General features: G+C 34.2%; 1 protein-coding gene across 1 annotated transcript in view; it reads right to left on the bottom strand.

Moving 5' to 3' along the window:
- TBC1D32 (TBC1 domain family member 32) overlaps positions 1–18,265 on the bottom strand; it is a 127,258-nt gene that overhangs the window by 9,059 nt on the left and 99,934 nt on the right. Inside the window, 6 exon segments of the mRNA XM_081094753.1 lie at positions 1,315–1,503; positions 9,084–9,224; positions 12,940–13,095; positions 13,098–13,112; positions 13,911–14,010; positions 15,886–15,955. Coding sequence (XP_080950879.1) covers positions 1,315–1,503; positions 9,084–9,224; positions 12,940–13,095; positions 13,098–13,112; positions 13,911–14,010; positions 15,886–15,955 — 671 coding nt within the window.

Raw genomic sequence — 18,265 nt, 5'->3', positions numbered from 1 at the left:
CAAAATCAAAGTTCTTGTGGAGCTTACTCATTTTACTGGGGAAGACTGATAAAAATATATATAAAATAATTTCAGCTAGTTACAAACACTGGAAGAAAAATTAAAGTAGGCTAAGAGGATAGAAAATTAGGGAATACACAAATATGAGTTTGGGAAATTTTCACACTCTGAAGCCCCTATAACTGACTATGTAGCTGATGAAAACACTCCTTACTAAAAAGAAATTCACATTTGGTCCTCAACATAATTCCCTTTTGTTTAACCACCCCTGTACTCCAATTACCTCTTGCAGGTCCTTTTTTCATTTTCTACCTTAGTTTTCCTCCTATATGTACAACCATTGTCTTGGTATCCTTTCTCATTAAGAATGTTTCTTAGATCATAATTCTAGTGATATATGATCATTTGAGACCTTTTTTAATTCAGTACTTATTAAATAAAATACTTGATAGTTTGGCAATCAAATGATCAATGACATTTATTTACAGAAAATCATCACTAAATGGAAAAGAGCTCAGTCAAATATGCAATGGTAAAGAATAAAAATAAAATTAATTTACATAGACATTATTCACTGACCTAGAGAAAAACTAGCAAATGATAAATATTGGTTTTGGTGTATGTATGTCAATGTGTGCCTGTGGGATGATAAAAGTAATAGATGAAGGGAAACATACTTTAAATTCAAGGGAAGATTTTAACTTAAAACAAATAGAGTTGGACTACCATCAAAAATTGCCCACATTTATATATCATGTATTTCCTAAAGCCCAGAGCTTCAAAAGTCACATTATTGTGAATGAGAAAGTAAGCAACTAGGTCTTGTTTTAAAATATTAACTTATACGGGGAAATGACTTTTTTAAAACTGTTATAAAACCTTTTATAAAAAATAGCTGGAAGTTTAGAACATATAGAATATGAAGGTATAAGAAAATATATCAAATGTTTTTTAAAAAGTATTAAACCTCTGTATTAACAAAGAAACTTGAACTTTAATTGACTAAGAAAGATACAGAAATATAAAACCAACACGCCTTTTGGCATAGCACACTAGTTAAAAGCAAAATTTTGGATCCAGACAGCTTAACTTCACATCCCAGGTCCATCACCACCTGTACAATTTGGGGCAATTTACTTAATTCGGTTCCTCAGTTTCCTCATCTCTAAAATGGGGATGATAAGAGTACCTACCTCAAAAGGTTGTTTTTAGGGTTATATGTGAGTCTAGAAAAGTATATGACATTAAGCACCCCATAAAAATTAGCTAGTATTAATTCTTAACTATTTTCCCTTTAGATAGAAAGATACTTACTTTTAGGAAGACCTGCAGATCTTGAGTCTGAGTGTGCTGCAGAATGTCTTGTTGCAGATGTTTGAAGATAGCTATACAGATATACACTTGATAGTCAGGACCAAGGAAAATACAAGTAGCAATATAATGGCAGATTTCTATCCAATCTAAATAATTCCAAAAACACTGAGTTATCCATTGCAGACAAATCTGGAAAAAAAATCAGTTCTTTAGTTTATATGACCATATTTGACTTTCAAAAAGCAATAACCAATAACTCACATAAAACCAATGAAGAGCTCAGCATTTAATCAAAATAGAAAGACATTCTGCACATAAGCCTACAAGTATGCTTCGCCTATTAGCTTAATGCATGAGAAAACTTCTATGGCCTTGGGACTCGGGACTTGGGGGCAACTGATGGTGTTCACACTGTACAAATGCCCATTGCTAAACGCCCTCTTTACTCATCTGTCCTCCTCTTATCCGTAACACCAGTCTGCTCTCTACAGATAACAAATGCCAAGAGACTATTTTAATTCAGAGGTGGAATTTTTTCCTACCCTACCTATAATCACAGATGTATAATTATGCAGATAACAGATTGCCAAATGGTACATTAATGCAAATGGACTCTTGCTGAATCAGAAAACAATTTAAACCAAACAGAATTATATAACATAAAAACTGAAAGCTAATGAAGGGGATAACTAAAAAATGAGTCTTCCTAAAAAAATCATTTCTCTTACTTTTCGAATAACATTTGTTCTGAGATAAAAGAGATACATGTCTGTTGTGGACAAACAGAAAAGTTTAAGGAAAGATAATCACACAGAGATCAACATTGCTAACATTTCGGTACATTAATGTTATGGATGGAATTGTGTATTCCCTTAAAAAGTAAGTCAAAGTCCTAACCCCAGTGCCTATGAATGTGACATTATTTGGAAACTGGGTCTTAAAGAAGTAATCAAGATAAAATGAGGTCACAGGGTAAACCCTATTCCAATGTGACTGGCATCCATATAAAAAAGGGAAATTTGGACAGAGACATGCACAGAGGGAAGATGCTGGGAAGCCACACATAGAAAATGTCACACTAGAAGACAAATGGTTGATGTATCTAGAAGCCAAGAAACATCTAAGGCTATTAGGAGCTAGGCAGGAAGCACCTAACAGTTCTCCCCCTGGTATGTGCAGAGGGAACATAGCCTTGCCAACACTTGGACTTTGACTTCCAGTCTCCAAATCTCTGAGACAGTACATTTCTGCTGTTCTAAGCAGCCCAGTCTATAATACTTTGATACTGCAGCCTTGGGAAATTAAGACAATTAATTACTTTACAATATTTTAGTTTTCATAATGATCAACGAATTACCACTGAGGAAAGATTTCCTTTATTGAACCTATCTTCTCCTATAGTTTTATGTCTTAGGGAGAAGGGAGGAAGAAATGGGAACAGATAGGGTGGCTTATCTCAATTTATTGTAGATATGAAAGATACAGAGAGACAAATTTTCTTTTGCTCTATCACTTTGTCCCCTTAAAAATAGTTTCTAAAATGTGTTTTATACCTCTGATTCAAATGTTGGTACACTGATTCTGTTTTTAACTGCCCTTACATGTTATAACAGTTTGCTAGGGCTGCCATGACAAAGTACCAGAGACTGGGTGACTTACACAACACAAAGTTATCTCCTTACAACTCTGGAGAAGTCCAGAATCAAGGTGCTGGCAGGGTTGGTTTCTTCAGGCCAATCTCTTTGGTTTATAGATGGCAGCTTCTTTTCATACTCATACAGTCTTCCCTCTGTACACGTCTGTGTCCAAATCTGCTATTCCTTTAAGGACACCACTTATCTGGATAAGGGTGTACCCTAATGACCTCATTATAATGTAATTACCACTTTTAAAGACCTTATCTCTAAATAGTCACATGCTGAGGTACTGGGGGTTAAAACTTCAACATATGAATTTAGGGGGATACAATTCAGCCCATACCAGATGGTGTCACTGAATTTTTGTTTTCCATATATTACTACTCATGTCAGCCATTAAATTTCAGCCATTATGGGCATATCTTTTCATCTCATCTTCTGGTCATATTTTCTATTTTGTTATTGATAATGACAACTATATATGATCAAGTATTTCCTTCTGTTTTTTATTGTAATTCTGTTCTCAGGTATAAAATTTTCCTTTACAAATATTAAGTTCCCTTCTATTAGGCTCCAAATTCTTTTCATTGAGCTTATGAGTCAACTCAGTATTGAATTAGAATATGTCTATAAATATCTAATATTTGTCAATAGGCAGATTATAGTTAATTTTATTTGATCCCAACTTCACTGTCCACTTGACATTAATAGGATTCTTCTCCCCGACCTCGGCCAGGAGGATAAGTTGGCATGCAGAGCTCATTACCAACTTTCATTGTCCACCAAATACCCACATAATGTGGCTCTACTGGACTGGGAAGAAAAATACCTCCTGCTCCCACCTGACTACCTAGGTTAAAGCTTTCAATGATTCTTTGATTAGAAGAGATACTTTCAATTCATTTGAAGCACTGTTGCCAGGGTTCTCTCTGTGTTCTTTGCTATAGTTATTAAGACCAATCAACTTATGTCTAGGCTTTGTTAATAAAAATGAGAGTCTCTGGATGAAGGAAGGAGAAACAACTGAAGAGTGGAAATTAATACAATAATTCCTGTAGCCAGAGAAAACAGGTCTCATTCAGTTTTAAGTTTCAGGGATAGCTTAGCGAGGAGACAACAATAAAAAAGGTCACAAGTTTTGTCCATCTTCTTTCTAGTTGGCCTTACTCTTGTACAGGTTGAATGGTGTGAAACTGCTAATTACTAACTCCGTCTAACCTTTAAACCTACCAACTTTATATGTTCCAACAAATAGATCTGAAGTTAAAATATATGTACAGAGGTATGTATCCATCTTCCTTTACCCAAATTGGTTAAAAGAAAGTCACCCCAGAATCTATAATTAATTCTTTATTGTATAGTTTCTAATGCCATTGCAATTTTCTGGCATTTACATACATTCAAGCATTGTATTATAGTAAACCAATGTTCTTTACACCTAATTACACTTTGAAACATTTAAATAGCTTTTTAGGTTCATAAGGAAGAAAAATCACATCACAATATGTATAGAAATGCACCCTTTATGGACAGAAATACACCATTTTGGGCAGACATTCAAGGATAAGAACCTGACAAGTAAAGATGGGGCATAGGGAGCGAGAAGGTATCGTTTCAAGTAGCAGCATTCCCACATGAGAAGAGGCAAAGCCTGGAACACATTTTTAAGTATGACTCTGAGCAGGGGGCATGCCCAGTCTTTTTTTTTTTTTTAATATATTAAATCTTTATTGTTCAGATTACATTTGTTCCTCTTTTTTCCCCCCACAACTCCCCTCCTCCCAGTTCCCGCCCCATCCTCCGCCCTCACTCCCCACCCACTGACCTCCATAAGTGCACAATATTTGTCCAGTCTCTTCCTGCATCTCCCACACCCCTTTCCCCCACAAGAATAGTCAGTCCATTCCCTTTCTATGTCCCTGATTCTATTATAATCACCAGTTCATTCTGTTCATCAGATTATTTATTCACTTGATTCTTAGACTCACTTGTTGATAGATGCATATTTGTTGTTCATAATTAGTATCTTTACCTTTTTCTTCTTCTTCCTCTTCTTAAAGGATACCTTTCAGCATTTCATATAATACTGGTTTGGTGGTGATGAACTCCTTTAGCTTTTCCTTATCTGTGAAGCTCTTTATCTGACCTTCCTTTCTGAATGATAGCTTTGCTGGATAAAGTAATCTTGGTTGTAGGTTCTTGGCATTCATCACTTTGAATATTTCTTGCCATTCCCTTCTGGCCTGCAAAGTTTCTGTTGAGAAATCAGCTGACAGTCGTATGGGTATTCCCTTGTAGGTAACTGAGTTTCTTTCTCTTGCTGTTTTTAAGATTCTCTCTTTGTCTTTTGCTCTTGGCATGTTAATTATGATGTGTCTTGGTGTGGTCCTCTTTGGGTTCCTTTTGTTTGGGGTTCTCTGCGCTTCCTGGACCTGTAAATCTATTTCTTTCACCAGGTGGGGGAAGTTTTCTGTCATTATTTCTTCAAATAGGTTTTCAATATCTTGCTCTCTCTCATATTCTGGCACCCCTATAATTCTGATGTTGGTATGCTTGAAGCTGTCCCAGAGACTCCTTACACTATCTTCGTATTTTCGGATTCTTTTTTCATTTTGCTTTTCTGGTTGGGTGTTTTTTGCTTCTTCGCATTTCAAATCTTTGCCTTGATTCTTGCGCTCCTCTGGTCTGATGTTGGGAGTCTGTATAGTATTCATTATTTCAGTCCGTGTATGCTTAATTTCTAGTTGGTTCTTTATCATAACATCGAGGGTCTCATTAGATTTCTTGAGGATCTCACTACATTTATCGGCGGCTTCTAGACAGTTCTTAAGAGACCTTAAAAGTGTGGTTCTGAACTCAATATCCTCCATTGACAGTTTTGTCCTGTTTCTTTGTCTCCGCATTTTTTATGCTTTCTTGGTGCACCCCCTAGTGGTCTTTGTGCGCAGTCTTGTGGTAGTTAAGCCTTGATTGTTGTCGGCAATAGTGGGGGTGATTTGATCTCCAGGATAACTGGCTATGAGAGTCAGCTGTGTCTGCAGTGGGAGAGCTTCTGTGCAGGATCTCTAGGGCGGTGCTAATCTAGCGTTTGCCTGAGGCTATCCAGCAAATGTCTCTGCGCAGGGCTTGGGCGGGGCGGGTCCCCGGGGATCTACAGGGCGGGCAGAGCAAGCAGTTATGGCTGCTCTCAGTTCCGTCCCTAGGGGCTCTGACTCACAGAGTCCTAGCAACCGCTACAAACCTCAGAGAGAAAGCTGCCTTCGAGTTCCGACCGAAGCCAGACAGTCCCGCTTCTCCCGTTTGATTCTGGGTCCCTAGAGACTCCCCTGGATCTGGAGCTCAGAGTCTGAAACTCCCTCCCGATTGAAAACAACAACCGCGCCCTCCGCCTCCAGCCCACTCCACGTGCACTCCGCACCTTAGTATTTCACTTCAGCACTGTGCCTCCTCTGAGTCTGGGTATGATATTCTCTTTCCTCCTAGTTGTATAATTTCCACTCAGCCAGCCTTCCTGTGGTTCTGGATGATGTCCGTTCCGTCTTTTAGTTGTTTTTTGAAGTGGTTGTTCGAGGCAGCAATCTCCGGCGTTAACCTATGCCGCCATCTTGGTTTCCCAGCATCTCCTCTTGTGCTCTTTTGTGGAGGCTATCCTACATTTCTTTTCTAATTACCACCTTTGTGCTCATGGCTCCCAAATGTATGTCCTCAACCCTGACCTTGATCCTCAAGCTGCAGATTTAGACAGCCCGTCTATTTCTGGACAACTTCTGGATTGCCATGTTGAATTACACACATGCAAACCTGAACTCAACTTTTTCTCCCAAGAACTGAAACTCAAGCTATTTTTTTTTTTTTATGTCAGCTGGTACTGCCTTTTTTCCATTCAGTTTGCTAAGCTAGAAACCTGGGATTTTTACTCTTACTCCAATTAATTTTCTCTTCGAAATGTTTTTCAAATCAGTCCCTCCCTCTTCATCCTTATTACTATTGCTCTAGTTCAGGTCTTCTTCATTCCTCCCCTGAATATTTCAGTACTCTTCTCGCATTCCCAGTCTTGACATTCTGCTTTTCATTTGTATAATTTTACATTTTTAAAAAGCACTGTCACAAAATATGAATTATAAAATAGTTTTCTATAATTCTTCTTCCATGGTGGTGGCAGTGCCAGAGATCCCGCAAAAGAGAAAAATGGAGAGGTTTCCTAGAGTGTACCCTGAGGATTCTGTGTTAGCCCACTTGCTGACACAGCACAGTGCAATCGTCAGTGATATGCCAAGTGATGTTCCAAAGGAATTACAAGAGATAAGTCATTAAAGATATGTTCTACTTCAGCCAGGAAAGTTAAAAAAATTCAATGAGGACAGTTTTTTAACAAAAGTAAAACTGGTCAAAAGTTAATTGGAACATGTGATTTTCTGTTCATTTAAAAGGAAAGAATATATATTTTAATTTTTATTTCCTTTCCAACCTCAGTTAATTTTAAAAGAAACTCATCAATAAATATATAATTCTAACTATATTTATTTTTTTTATTCTAGTTGAGATTTTTACTCTACAGAGCTGTTATTTTATTTAGCAACCTACCCACAAATCTCTCATTAATAAAGCAATCCCAACCCATTAGTTGTCTATAAATTAACAACTTCAAAAAGCACTGTTTCTAGTTAGATCAAAATGAATAAGCTTTTAAATACAAAATTAATACCCAAGAAATTACTTAACCACATACACCCACTTAGTTACTTAAAAGTAGTTTCATGTTCTATATTAGCAATAAAATGTCAGATACTTCAATAAAACAATGACACACTTTAACCATAAAATTATTGAAGTGGCTCACAAAGGGAACCATTAAAAAGGCATTTTTAAATTAGATAAGTTAAACATAATATTACTGCTGAGAAATAATGCTGTAGTTTGTATTAGATAAATCTGCTTGTTACATGTAAGCAGTCAAATTGATAAGCAGATGCCAAAATGATAGATACCAAATTGATACAGTGGGCCCTGAGGTATTGTAAATTTTCCCCACAGCCTTTGGTAGTTTATTTTTAAATTACAGGATATATGTTAGGAACCAGTAAATAATTGGAGGTATTAGACAATATGCATTGTATTAATCCAGATAAGCATGGCAAAAATAAATTCTCAAGAACCTGTTACTCCCTGACTGGGATTTTTAGAAGAATTGAAAGAATGGATTATTGAGCTTATAGTAAATATTTAAGTAACTATTTTCAACCAGAATTGAACACTTTGTGATTCAAAATTCTCAGAAATGTTTTAGGTACAGACACAGTTAAGAGCTAGAACGGGCTGAGGAAGAGTATCGCTTTCCACTACATGCAATTTCCTTGCTAGATTTAGACTTCTCGTTAATTTCAGGAAATTGAAAACTAAGCAGGACTAGTAACCCGATAAAAGTAAATGTAAAAAAATGACAGAAGGGCTCTTCAAAGTAAGTGTAAAAGAACATGTCATTTTAAGAAAAGTACTATCTAATTAAGAGGAATGTGTTTCCAGTAGGACAAATACAAGGGAATGGAGGATGGTTTACTATTAAGAAATCTATCCAATATGTCACATAAACAGGCCAAATAAGCTCCAAGATCAAGATATTCTTAACCATAAAACACCTGCGGCTACTGTCATGTGACCACATGTACAATGCCAGGCCCTAGAAAAGTCATTAAAGCCTCTCTGATCCCAACAGCAGACACACAGCTCTAGGCTTTCTTGTTAGATAAGACGCAATATCTCACATAACAGAGACTCAGTGCTGATACCAATTACTGCCCTTAGTTACTTAATCCATAAACTAACCTTCTGATGAAGATACTGTTTCCATTAAAAAGCCTGCATGTCATAGACTTTCAGAATGTCTATACCTTTGAATAGCTGAACTTGAACTCGAATTCTGTGAATGGCTGGTACCTCCTATATAGTAAATCTATCTGTTATAATAGGTCCAAGGAGAAGAAGCCAGTTTAGGAACTTAAATGCAAAGGCATAAATACTTACAAAAATAGTTTTATTAATTTAAGTGTATTTCCTATATCTGATGAGAATGTAATTTTCTTTAAAGACACTGAAATCCGGGAACTGAAGCAGTGCTACTCCCTTACGAATTACCTGTGATGGTGCAGAACCAGACATGTGAAAAGCTGAAAACACCAGTGGCACCTCTGTCTTCAGCAGCATTTCAATATAGTGAGTGCTGCAGAAATGAATGGGATGGATGCCGGATTCTATCATGTCAACAGGCAGGTACCTCTGCATAAAAGAGAGAAATTGAGAATTAATGAGTATGCAGCTAATTTAAAATAATCAAACTTCTAAATCTTTTCCTCTGAATTGCTACTTCAAAATTAATGTAGTGGCATAACAAATTATGCAAATATTATAGTTACATAAATTTAAAAGTCAGAATGTTAAACTCTGTAGAAAGCATAAATTTCAATGAAGACAGTATGATATACTTTCTGAGACACAGGAATGAAGTTGACAATTTAGAATTTTAGCAACTTCAATCCTTTGTGGAATTTTGAGGGTGAGTGTTGTATGAAAGAATAAATGAGTGAGTTCAGGAGTAATAAATGCTTTACTTTTTTAATACCTAGGATGTTTCAATATACTTACTCTTCTTGGCTTTGGCCAATGATTCCATAATGTTAATAAGTTTTTGTTTGTCAGCTCTTAGAGGTATTTGCCTAATCCCCTTTTTCTAAGTTAATACAAACTTGTGTTACTAATAACTGAAATTGGGTACTCCATAAGAAATTCATCTCTAAAACTGGGACAAAAAATACATAATGCATTTACATCAAAGTTGTCAGAGCAAGTATTTTATAAATATATTTTATACACATATTTATAATTATAAGTATATTTATATTTATTTATATGCTCATATACTATATATGTGTAGATATATAAACACAAATATTTACAAACTTGTATTTTACAGCAATATCTTCATAAAGTTGTTTATTTTTTAAATTTAGCTATTAGATACAATTTATTATCATGAACGTTCATAATGTTTTAATGAGTTAGGATAAATCCAACATTTAACCACAATAGCTTCTTTTAAAAACAAAGATAGCCTTGAAGATATAAGTTTATGTCAAGAAAAATTCTTAGACCAGCAATTATACCCTATAGACTTATAATAAAAATTGATACTCAAATTAGATCTGAAGAATATATAATTTAGAAAGTTTCAGAAAAGCATTTTATGTTCTTGCCTTTACCAGGCAACTCTTACTTTTAAACCTTTTTAATAAAACAATGTTAATACTATTAAATTAAAACAAACCAAGCTCACATAAAAAAATTACATAAGTCAAATAATTTATTAGTGGTTTTCTAGTTTTATCATTCATCATCATAAATGATTTACCATTTCACATGCAGAAATATATATTTGTAGGAAAAGATATTTTATATGAAAATATACTTTATGATAGGCTCTCAGGAATATACCTCACAGTACACACACACACACACACACACACACACAGAACATTAATCTCTATACTGATGACAAGACATACATAGCATATTAAATGGACTTCTTGTATATTAATGTCTAAGACCAGAAAGTAACCTTTCTATTGAGTAAATAAAAATAATATGAACTGCACAATGTGTTTCACTAATGAGTACTTATAGAGTAAAATTAATGAATATAACAAACATATATAAAAGCAAAAGTCAACTTAAACATACATAACATTTTAATTTTCAATACAAACTTAGATAATACTTTTCTGAATATATGTATAATAGTAGTATAAGAATTATATATATAAGAAATAATTCTTATACATTATCTATGTTGTATTGAAAAACAACATATTTAAAGTTGGTCTGTTAAGAGATGGTGGCAATAGATTAATTACATTCTCAAAGAAAATAAGACATTATTATGTAATGGATTCCCAAAGATAAGGCAAGAGTTCTTCTACTTTTATACATTATACTTATTGGAAGAAATTATGCCATACTTTTGGGTAACCGAAACAAGCTTCTAGCACCAAACCTTGCATAGAGTAGCTTCACAACAAATTACTGCCTGAATGACAAGAAAATATTCTAATAATTGCGCACAATCACAATAACTTATACTAATTTTATTAATTGTTTTATTAATTTCCATTTTATAACTCTAATTTATAGTAAATGGTGTTCATAAACCCAGATCAATGACAGCTCTGAGCCACATGGATACTACAAAGAGTATTCTGAATCATCAAATTATAAATTATGTTTGTTATACACTTAGTATTTTGATATATTTTGCTTAGTCACAATGCTCTAGAAGGATGGTAACTTTTATTAAAGGTAACTCAAAATAAAATCCAGAACATCAGGTTAAGCAGAACATATATAGGATAACAATAGCATTTACTATATCATCTAAGCAATGTATAAACTGATATACACACTATGCTACAATCATGAAAAAATTATCGGTAAAACTTTTGGCTTGGAATATACTAGAAAGTGGCATAATATGAAACAAGGACTTTATAAAATAGTTAACACTCAGTATTTTACTTTAGTGATTAAATATAGAAGGTATGTGCTTAAAAACAAAAAAGAAACACAGTAAGCAGTTTCTTAGTGTTTTTTTTTTCTTCCAGTATAGGTAGCTCTGATAAGTCATTTTATTCCTGACACTAAGAAAAATCTAGTTCTGCCTGGGCCGTGACACATGAGAACATGGAATCTTCAAATATAAATACAATTTACAGTTACATGTAAACAGGGAAGGTGCTTTAATGCTGGTTTTCTTTCCTACAAAGGATTGGTCACATGACTTACTATTGCTAATGACCTGCAAATGGGTTACAAGTGTGCCATGACTTACAATTTGCTGTAAAATTTAAATCTAAATGTATAGGGGACAAAAGCAATACAACTTTGGAAACTGGAAAGCAGAAACTAGACTGCAGGCCTGAAAAAGCTGAATCCTAAGTTAACAGTAGAGAAAGCTGAGAACCAACCCAATTTACCCTGAAGAATCCTCAAAGCCTCAAAGAGGGATGGCCAGGAATCTCTGGAAGTGGGGATAAAGAGGAAGGAGATAAAATGAGAAGGCCTAGATGAACCTTTGAGCATCTGACCTCATGTAACCTGAGCAGAAGTCTAAAATGTTATTTTCTGGAGAGGATAAAACAGACTGGCTGGCTGTCTGGCTGAAAGGACACAAGACATCGTTAAGGATAGTGGTACCACACCAAAAGCACAGGAATTGTACAAAAAAGTTAAAATATATATATAAATGTGTTTTTAAATTCTATTAGAATTTTTAAGTCTAAACATCCTGTGTTGAATAATTATTATTTTGTGAGGCGTAACAGAGAACTGTGTGTGTGTGTGTGTGTGTGTGTGTGTGTGTGTATTACCATCCCTTGACCTTCCTGTTGAACAACACTAGCTCATTGAAGTATTACTTTAGCCTGATTTTTCATCAATGGAGTTTTGTGTTTATATGAATATGAAATACTTCCTTTAATTTGTTCTCCCTTTCATGTTTTTACTAGCAAAGAAGGCATATATGAATGTTACTTTTGTTATAATTATTATTTGGGATTAGGTATTCCTATAGAAAAAATGAACTTCAACTTAATATCTTATGTTGTAATTTCGCTAAGAAATTCTTTCTCACAAAATAAAAAATATTCATCCAGTAGTTTTCTTTTTATATATAAAATTCTATAATTTACTGACAAGTTTAATATTTAACAATGCATCTATTACCATTAATCACTTATTCAGATACCAGTAGGTAAGACACCAAATATTTGAGAAAATGTCAAATCTGTATCTTCAAAGAGAATCAGTCAAAAGCATTCACACAAAAAAATGAATATAAATTAATACAGAGTTCTCTACAAAGAAAATAAGATCCCAATTAATTTAAACAGGATTTGCCTTAAAATTTAAAATGCTTCTTTAAAAACAGGCTAAAAAGTCTTACAGAAACTTGCAGTCTTGGCAACCAAAGGAAAGCAGAGGTCAGAAGCCTGGAGAACTGCTGAAGAAATTGGAATGTTTTCTCTTTGTCCCCCAACATTATCATGAACAAAGAAGATACAAACCAGTCATGGCCAGCATAACTCCCCTGCAGGCAGATTACAAAGCACAGTTAAGGAACTGTTATAGTAGTTTATGTTACAAAATGAAACATAACAACTCCATAAATACTCATTTCCAGGATCTCTATAAGGAAAGATATATTAATGATACTCACTCCTCATTTTGTCTTTAGTCAATTTATAAGATACTGATGCAAAATTAAATTTTATTAATAAAAATCACACAAACTATTATAATGTACTCTTCTTTAATGTCCCGTGGAGGCCAATGGCACTGGCAACTGGAAGAAAAACGATCTGCTTTGTAGAAATACACTTCTTGAAGTGATGAACACAGAGTACTACCCTTTCTCTAGTTCAGGTTGTCTGCTGAATTACTAGCACCATCAAGTATTTTTAAAATCCACACATTTTTAGATTCAGTAATGCAAGTAGTTTGCATATATTTTTCTTCGAGTCAAATCCTATTTCTGAAATATAACCAATTCAAATAAAATCATAAGTGGATTTTATTCTTATTCTAGATTTACTAAATCTAGAATATTAATTTTCTAGATTGCAATCTAATTTTAAAACTTTCTTATATATGTCTGAAAATATATTCCATTAACTTCAATTATTCAGTTGCAGACTCAATGAGTAAGAATGAACTTAATCACTATTCAATTTAATAAAATGTATATCTAAAGTACAGAATAAAATGCTAAGAAGATATATCAGAACAAATAAATCTCTAATATAGGTTAAAGTATTATTTTACTATAAAAGATATCCCATCAAAAACTTATGAAAAGTTTATGAATAAAGTTGAACTGTGAATCCACTCAAAAAGGATATGAAGAGAAGATTTTACATGAGCTTGCTGCTGTGTCAGGAATCTCTCACAGTGCTTTAACACCCACGTAAGATCACTTTCTGCACTATCTTTTAACAGGTTGAGGAACTTGCCATATCTACATTAAAAATCCACAAAACATAAAAAAGGATTAAGGTCAGGCCCTGTATTGTAAATTCGTTTATAGAAATCTATCAAAGTGGAGTTCTCTTAAAAGCTCAAGGTTTTAAGTTTTCAAATTTCTACTTTTGGCATAGCTACTTAGGGGGAAAAATGACTATATATGTTAGCAATAATTATGATGTATTTGGATTAGCAGTATTCATCTGGTAAATACTGATAACTTTAAAGGAAAAAAAACAATAATGAGAGAAAACATACATACCATAGACCTACAAGTAGAATATAAGTATTTTTACCTGAACTTAATCTAAAACACAGAATGTTGACAGTCGAATGTTAAATCTAAGAAGCAATTCTTGAGTTCATCTGTTCCAAGGATTCTAAATGGGAGTGGCACTTCTCAGGGGGCCACGTTGGAAACTTATGGGGGCATTTTTTATTGTCATAGTGACTGGGGCACCAATGGTAATCAGTGCGGGCCAGGAGGTTAGACATGGGACAGCATGATAACAACGTGCAAATGCCCCGCCTGTTATTTTGCATGGATTAAAAAGATACTTATAATGATCTGAAACTAATTGTTTTATATAAAATGTTTTCCTATATTTTTTACATATTCTGAATGCAACCATGTGCAAATCAGGGAAAGATTGTACTTTATTTGATGCCTTTCTAAGCATTGTTCACCATTTTGGAAAGTCATTTTGCCAGTGGCAACTCCCTTGCAGTATTTGAAGCACCAAAATAAAGTCTCTATTTGTAGCTGCCAGTCACGACGATGAGTGCCAGCTATGTCTTATGCTGTAGTTTTATACAAAAACTTCATTATAGATCATTTTCCATTTATTTCTTACCAATAAGACATTATAATAAATTTTAAAAATATGTGACTTATATTATCTATGGATTCCATTTCACAACAGAAATAGGGTATTTAAAATAAAAACAAGGTTGCAAAACTGAATGTGTTATATGCCCTATGTAATAAAGGTGGGTGAGCTAGTATTAGTACCGTCGTTTTCATTCTAGGGCTATGAATTTATAAAAAACACCCAGTCTTTTTAACATCTTTCACATGGATCTTTCTAAAAATTGATTGTGATTCTGATCCTTCTGAATGAGACTATCAAGATCCCCATTTAAAAGCAAGAATGAGGGTGAAGGTGGTCCAGGACTCAGCCCTTAACTCCCAGACTGCTGTTTAGCTTGTCCATCTCCTTTGAAAATTACAATTTGCGTACAAAACTTCAAACTACTCTAATTAGTTTATTCATTTTAACTTCTGCATCTATCCTTAAAATACTTTTGTACTCATCACCATAGCTTAATAATCCAAACTAATCATATTTTAGGAATGGTATAATTGTGAAATGGTATAATTCTGATTTTTACAGTTACTTCTGGGGAAAAACCAGATAGTCATAGAAGCTTAAATACACTGAAATTAAACTCTGAAATAATAATGAGTCATAACTGATTTACCTATAAAGGTAATTTAATCATGTGTCAATATCCTAAAAATAAAATTATTTTCTGAATGATAAATTCTTCATTTAAAATATGCCAAAATAAAATAAATTATACCAAACAGTTGGTTGTTAAATTAAATACTATTAAGCACATATCAGGTTGATAAAAAAATTCTAGATATACACAAGGGAGGTATATTTCCCTATAATATACCTGACAGTCACTTTTAAAAAAATCTTTATTGTTAAAAGTATTACAGATGTCCCCTTTTTTCTCACATTGACCCTTCATAGCCCACCCCTGCCCCCAACCCCAGGCCTTCACCTCCCTAGTGTCTGTGTCCATGAGTTATGCCTATAGGCGTACAAGTTCTTTGGCTGATCTCTTCCCACTCACCCACCTGACAGTCATTTTAATGCCAAGCTGCTGCACCAATGAAAGACTTTCGCTCTTCACATTTGCATCAGTAGCTAAAAACAACAGAAAATTGGGTTATAAAAATGTATAAAAGTCTGCATAATATTTTAATTGAAAATTGATGAAAGCAATATTTTTACATATTTTACTGTGAATTTTGAAAACACTGGTGAATTTGTTCTTTTAAGAACTGTTAATTATATTTTCAAAGGAATTAACAGGAAAATTTTTACAAATAATCTTTCTCCTATAAAAGCATTTTTAAAAGCATATTAAATACAAAACAACTAATCATAGTTTTGAATCATCTATTTTCACTTGGTTCTCAAAACACAAAAGCTATTAACCCCAAAACAGTCTAGAGTATTGCACTTTCCTTAAGCAAAGTATATATAATGTTTTGAATTATTAATATATATATACACATGTGTATATATATGTATACATGTGTATATATATATGCGTGTGTATATGTATATACATATACATGTACATATATCCATTTACTTCTTAAAGACTTAAGTATGAGTGTCAGGAAGGAAAAATCAGTATTCTAGTTATAATGCACAACAATGTAGGAGGTGGAGTGAACAAGTTTCTTCCTGCAGGCGAATTCTCTGTCAAGTAGGAATTGTGATCTTCTACCAAAAGTGAAGAAGGGGCTCTCTTTTCTCCACATTCTCACCAACGCTTCTTGTTTGCTGATTTATGATGATAGTTAGGTGAAATAAGCCAGTCAGAGAAAGACAAATACCATATGATTTCACTTATATGTGGAATATAATTAACAAAATAAACTAACAAACAAAATAGAAACCGATTCATATATACAGAGAATAGACTGTCAGAGGGGAGGGGGGAGGGAAACTGGGTGAAAAAGGTAAAGGGATTAAGCAAAAACAAACAAACAAAACTCATAGACAACAGTATGGTGATTATCAGAGAAAAAGGAGGGTGGGGGTAGAAGAGGGTAAAACGGGGATAAATGGTGATAAAAGGAGACTTGACTTGGGGTGGTGAACACACAATACAATATACAGATGTTGTATTATAGAACTGTATCCCTGAAACCTAAATAATTTTATTAATGTCACCCCAATAAATTCAATTAAAAAAGAAGAAAAAGCACCTGGAAAGATTTACATATTAATATAAGTACAAAGACATTTTAAAATGTGAAGGAGGGGTTGTTCAGATGGAGAACTATAAGAGAAGTTGAAAGTTTAGATTAGTCCTTGAGAACACTGGAGGACACTGAAAAGCATCACTAGATAGCACTGAAAGTCTAGTTGAAACTTTCAGTTTTTGGCTGAAGAAATGGTAGTGTGCATATACACAAATATACAGGATTAAGAGAATTGTCCATAATCACATATTATCTACTGGTAGAGAGGCCCAAAGGCTACGTTTTCCGAATCTCATATCACGAATTTTCTTTCCCTCCCATTACATATTGGTGCATCGCATACTATCAATATAATCTACTTAACTCATGGACTCATTCATTCCTTGTAATAGACCTTTCTGATAAAAGTAGGTGTAGCACACCAGGCTAGAAGCTATGGAGGATAAAAGATAAATAATACATCGTGTTCTAAAGGAACTTTCCATGTAGTGTCAGAGATAAAATTTGTATATAGATAGCTCTAATTTTTTAAAGTGCTAAGAGGAATAAGAATGGTACCGATAAAATGTTATGTGAATTCATAAGAGGGAGAGATTAGGAAGGCAAGGGATTTAAATTGAACTCTAAAATATGGATAGACTTGAGATCTATAGAGATAGGGAAGAACAAATCAAGCATCACTGTTATCAAACATCTACTCTTTGGACCAGCAATAATTCATCTTTTAGCACTCTTAGAGTTAAGGTTAACCTAGTTAACCTAGGACTTTCATGGTTTTAACAAAGAAAGTCTCATGCCCAGGAATTCCTCACAGATCTAAAGTGTTTTATTTCCATTTTTTTTTTATTGTCTAAAGTATTACATATGTCTCCTTCCACCCCCCCCCCCCATTGACACCCTCCCCTCGCATGCCACTCCCACCCTCCAGGACAAGCCCCCACTGCCTCAGTGTCCGTGGCCATTGGTTATGCATGCATACAAGTCCTTTGGTTGATCTCTTACCCTCCACCCCACTCCCCCGCCACCTCTCTGAGGTTGGATGGTCTGATCAGTGTTTCTTAGTCTCTGGATCTATTTTTTTTTTATCAACAACATATTTTTATTTATGTTGTTCATTATATCCCACATATGAGTGAGATCATGTAATATTTATCTTTCTCTGTCTGGCTTATTTCACTTAGCATAATGCTCTCCTGGTCCATCCACGCTGTTGCAAATAGTAAAAGTTCCTTCTTTT

This window comes from Myotis nattereri, assembly GCF_964212035.1.
Source record: "Myotis nattereri genome assembly, chromosome: 6".
In the NCBI taxonomy this organism is placed as follows: Eukaryota; Metazoa; Chordata; class Mammalia; order Chiroptera; family Vespertilionidae; genus Myotis; species Myotis nattereri.
Note: the sequence above shows the minus strand (reverse complement) of the source record. Positions and strands in the feature narration are given on the sequence as shown.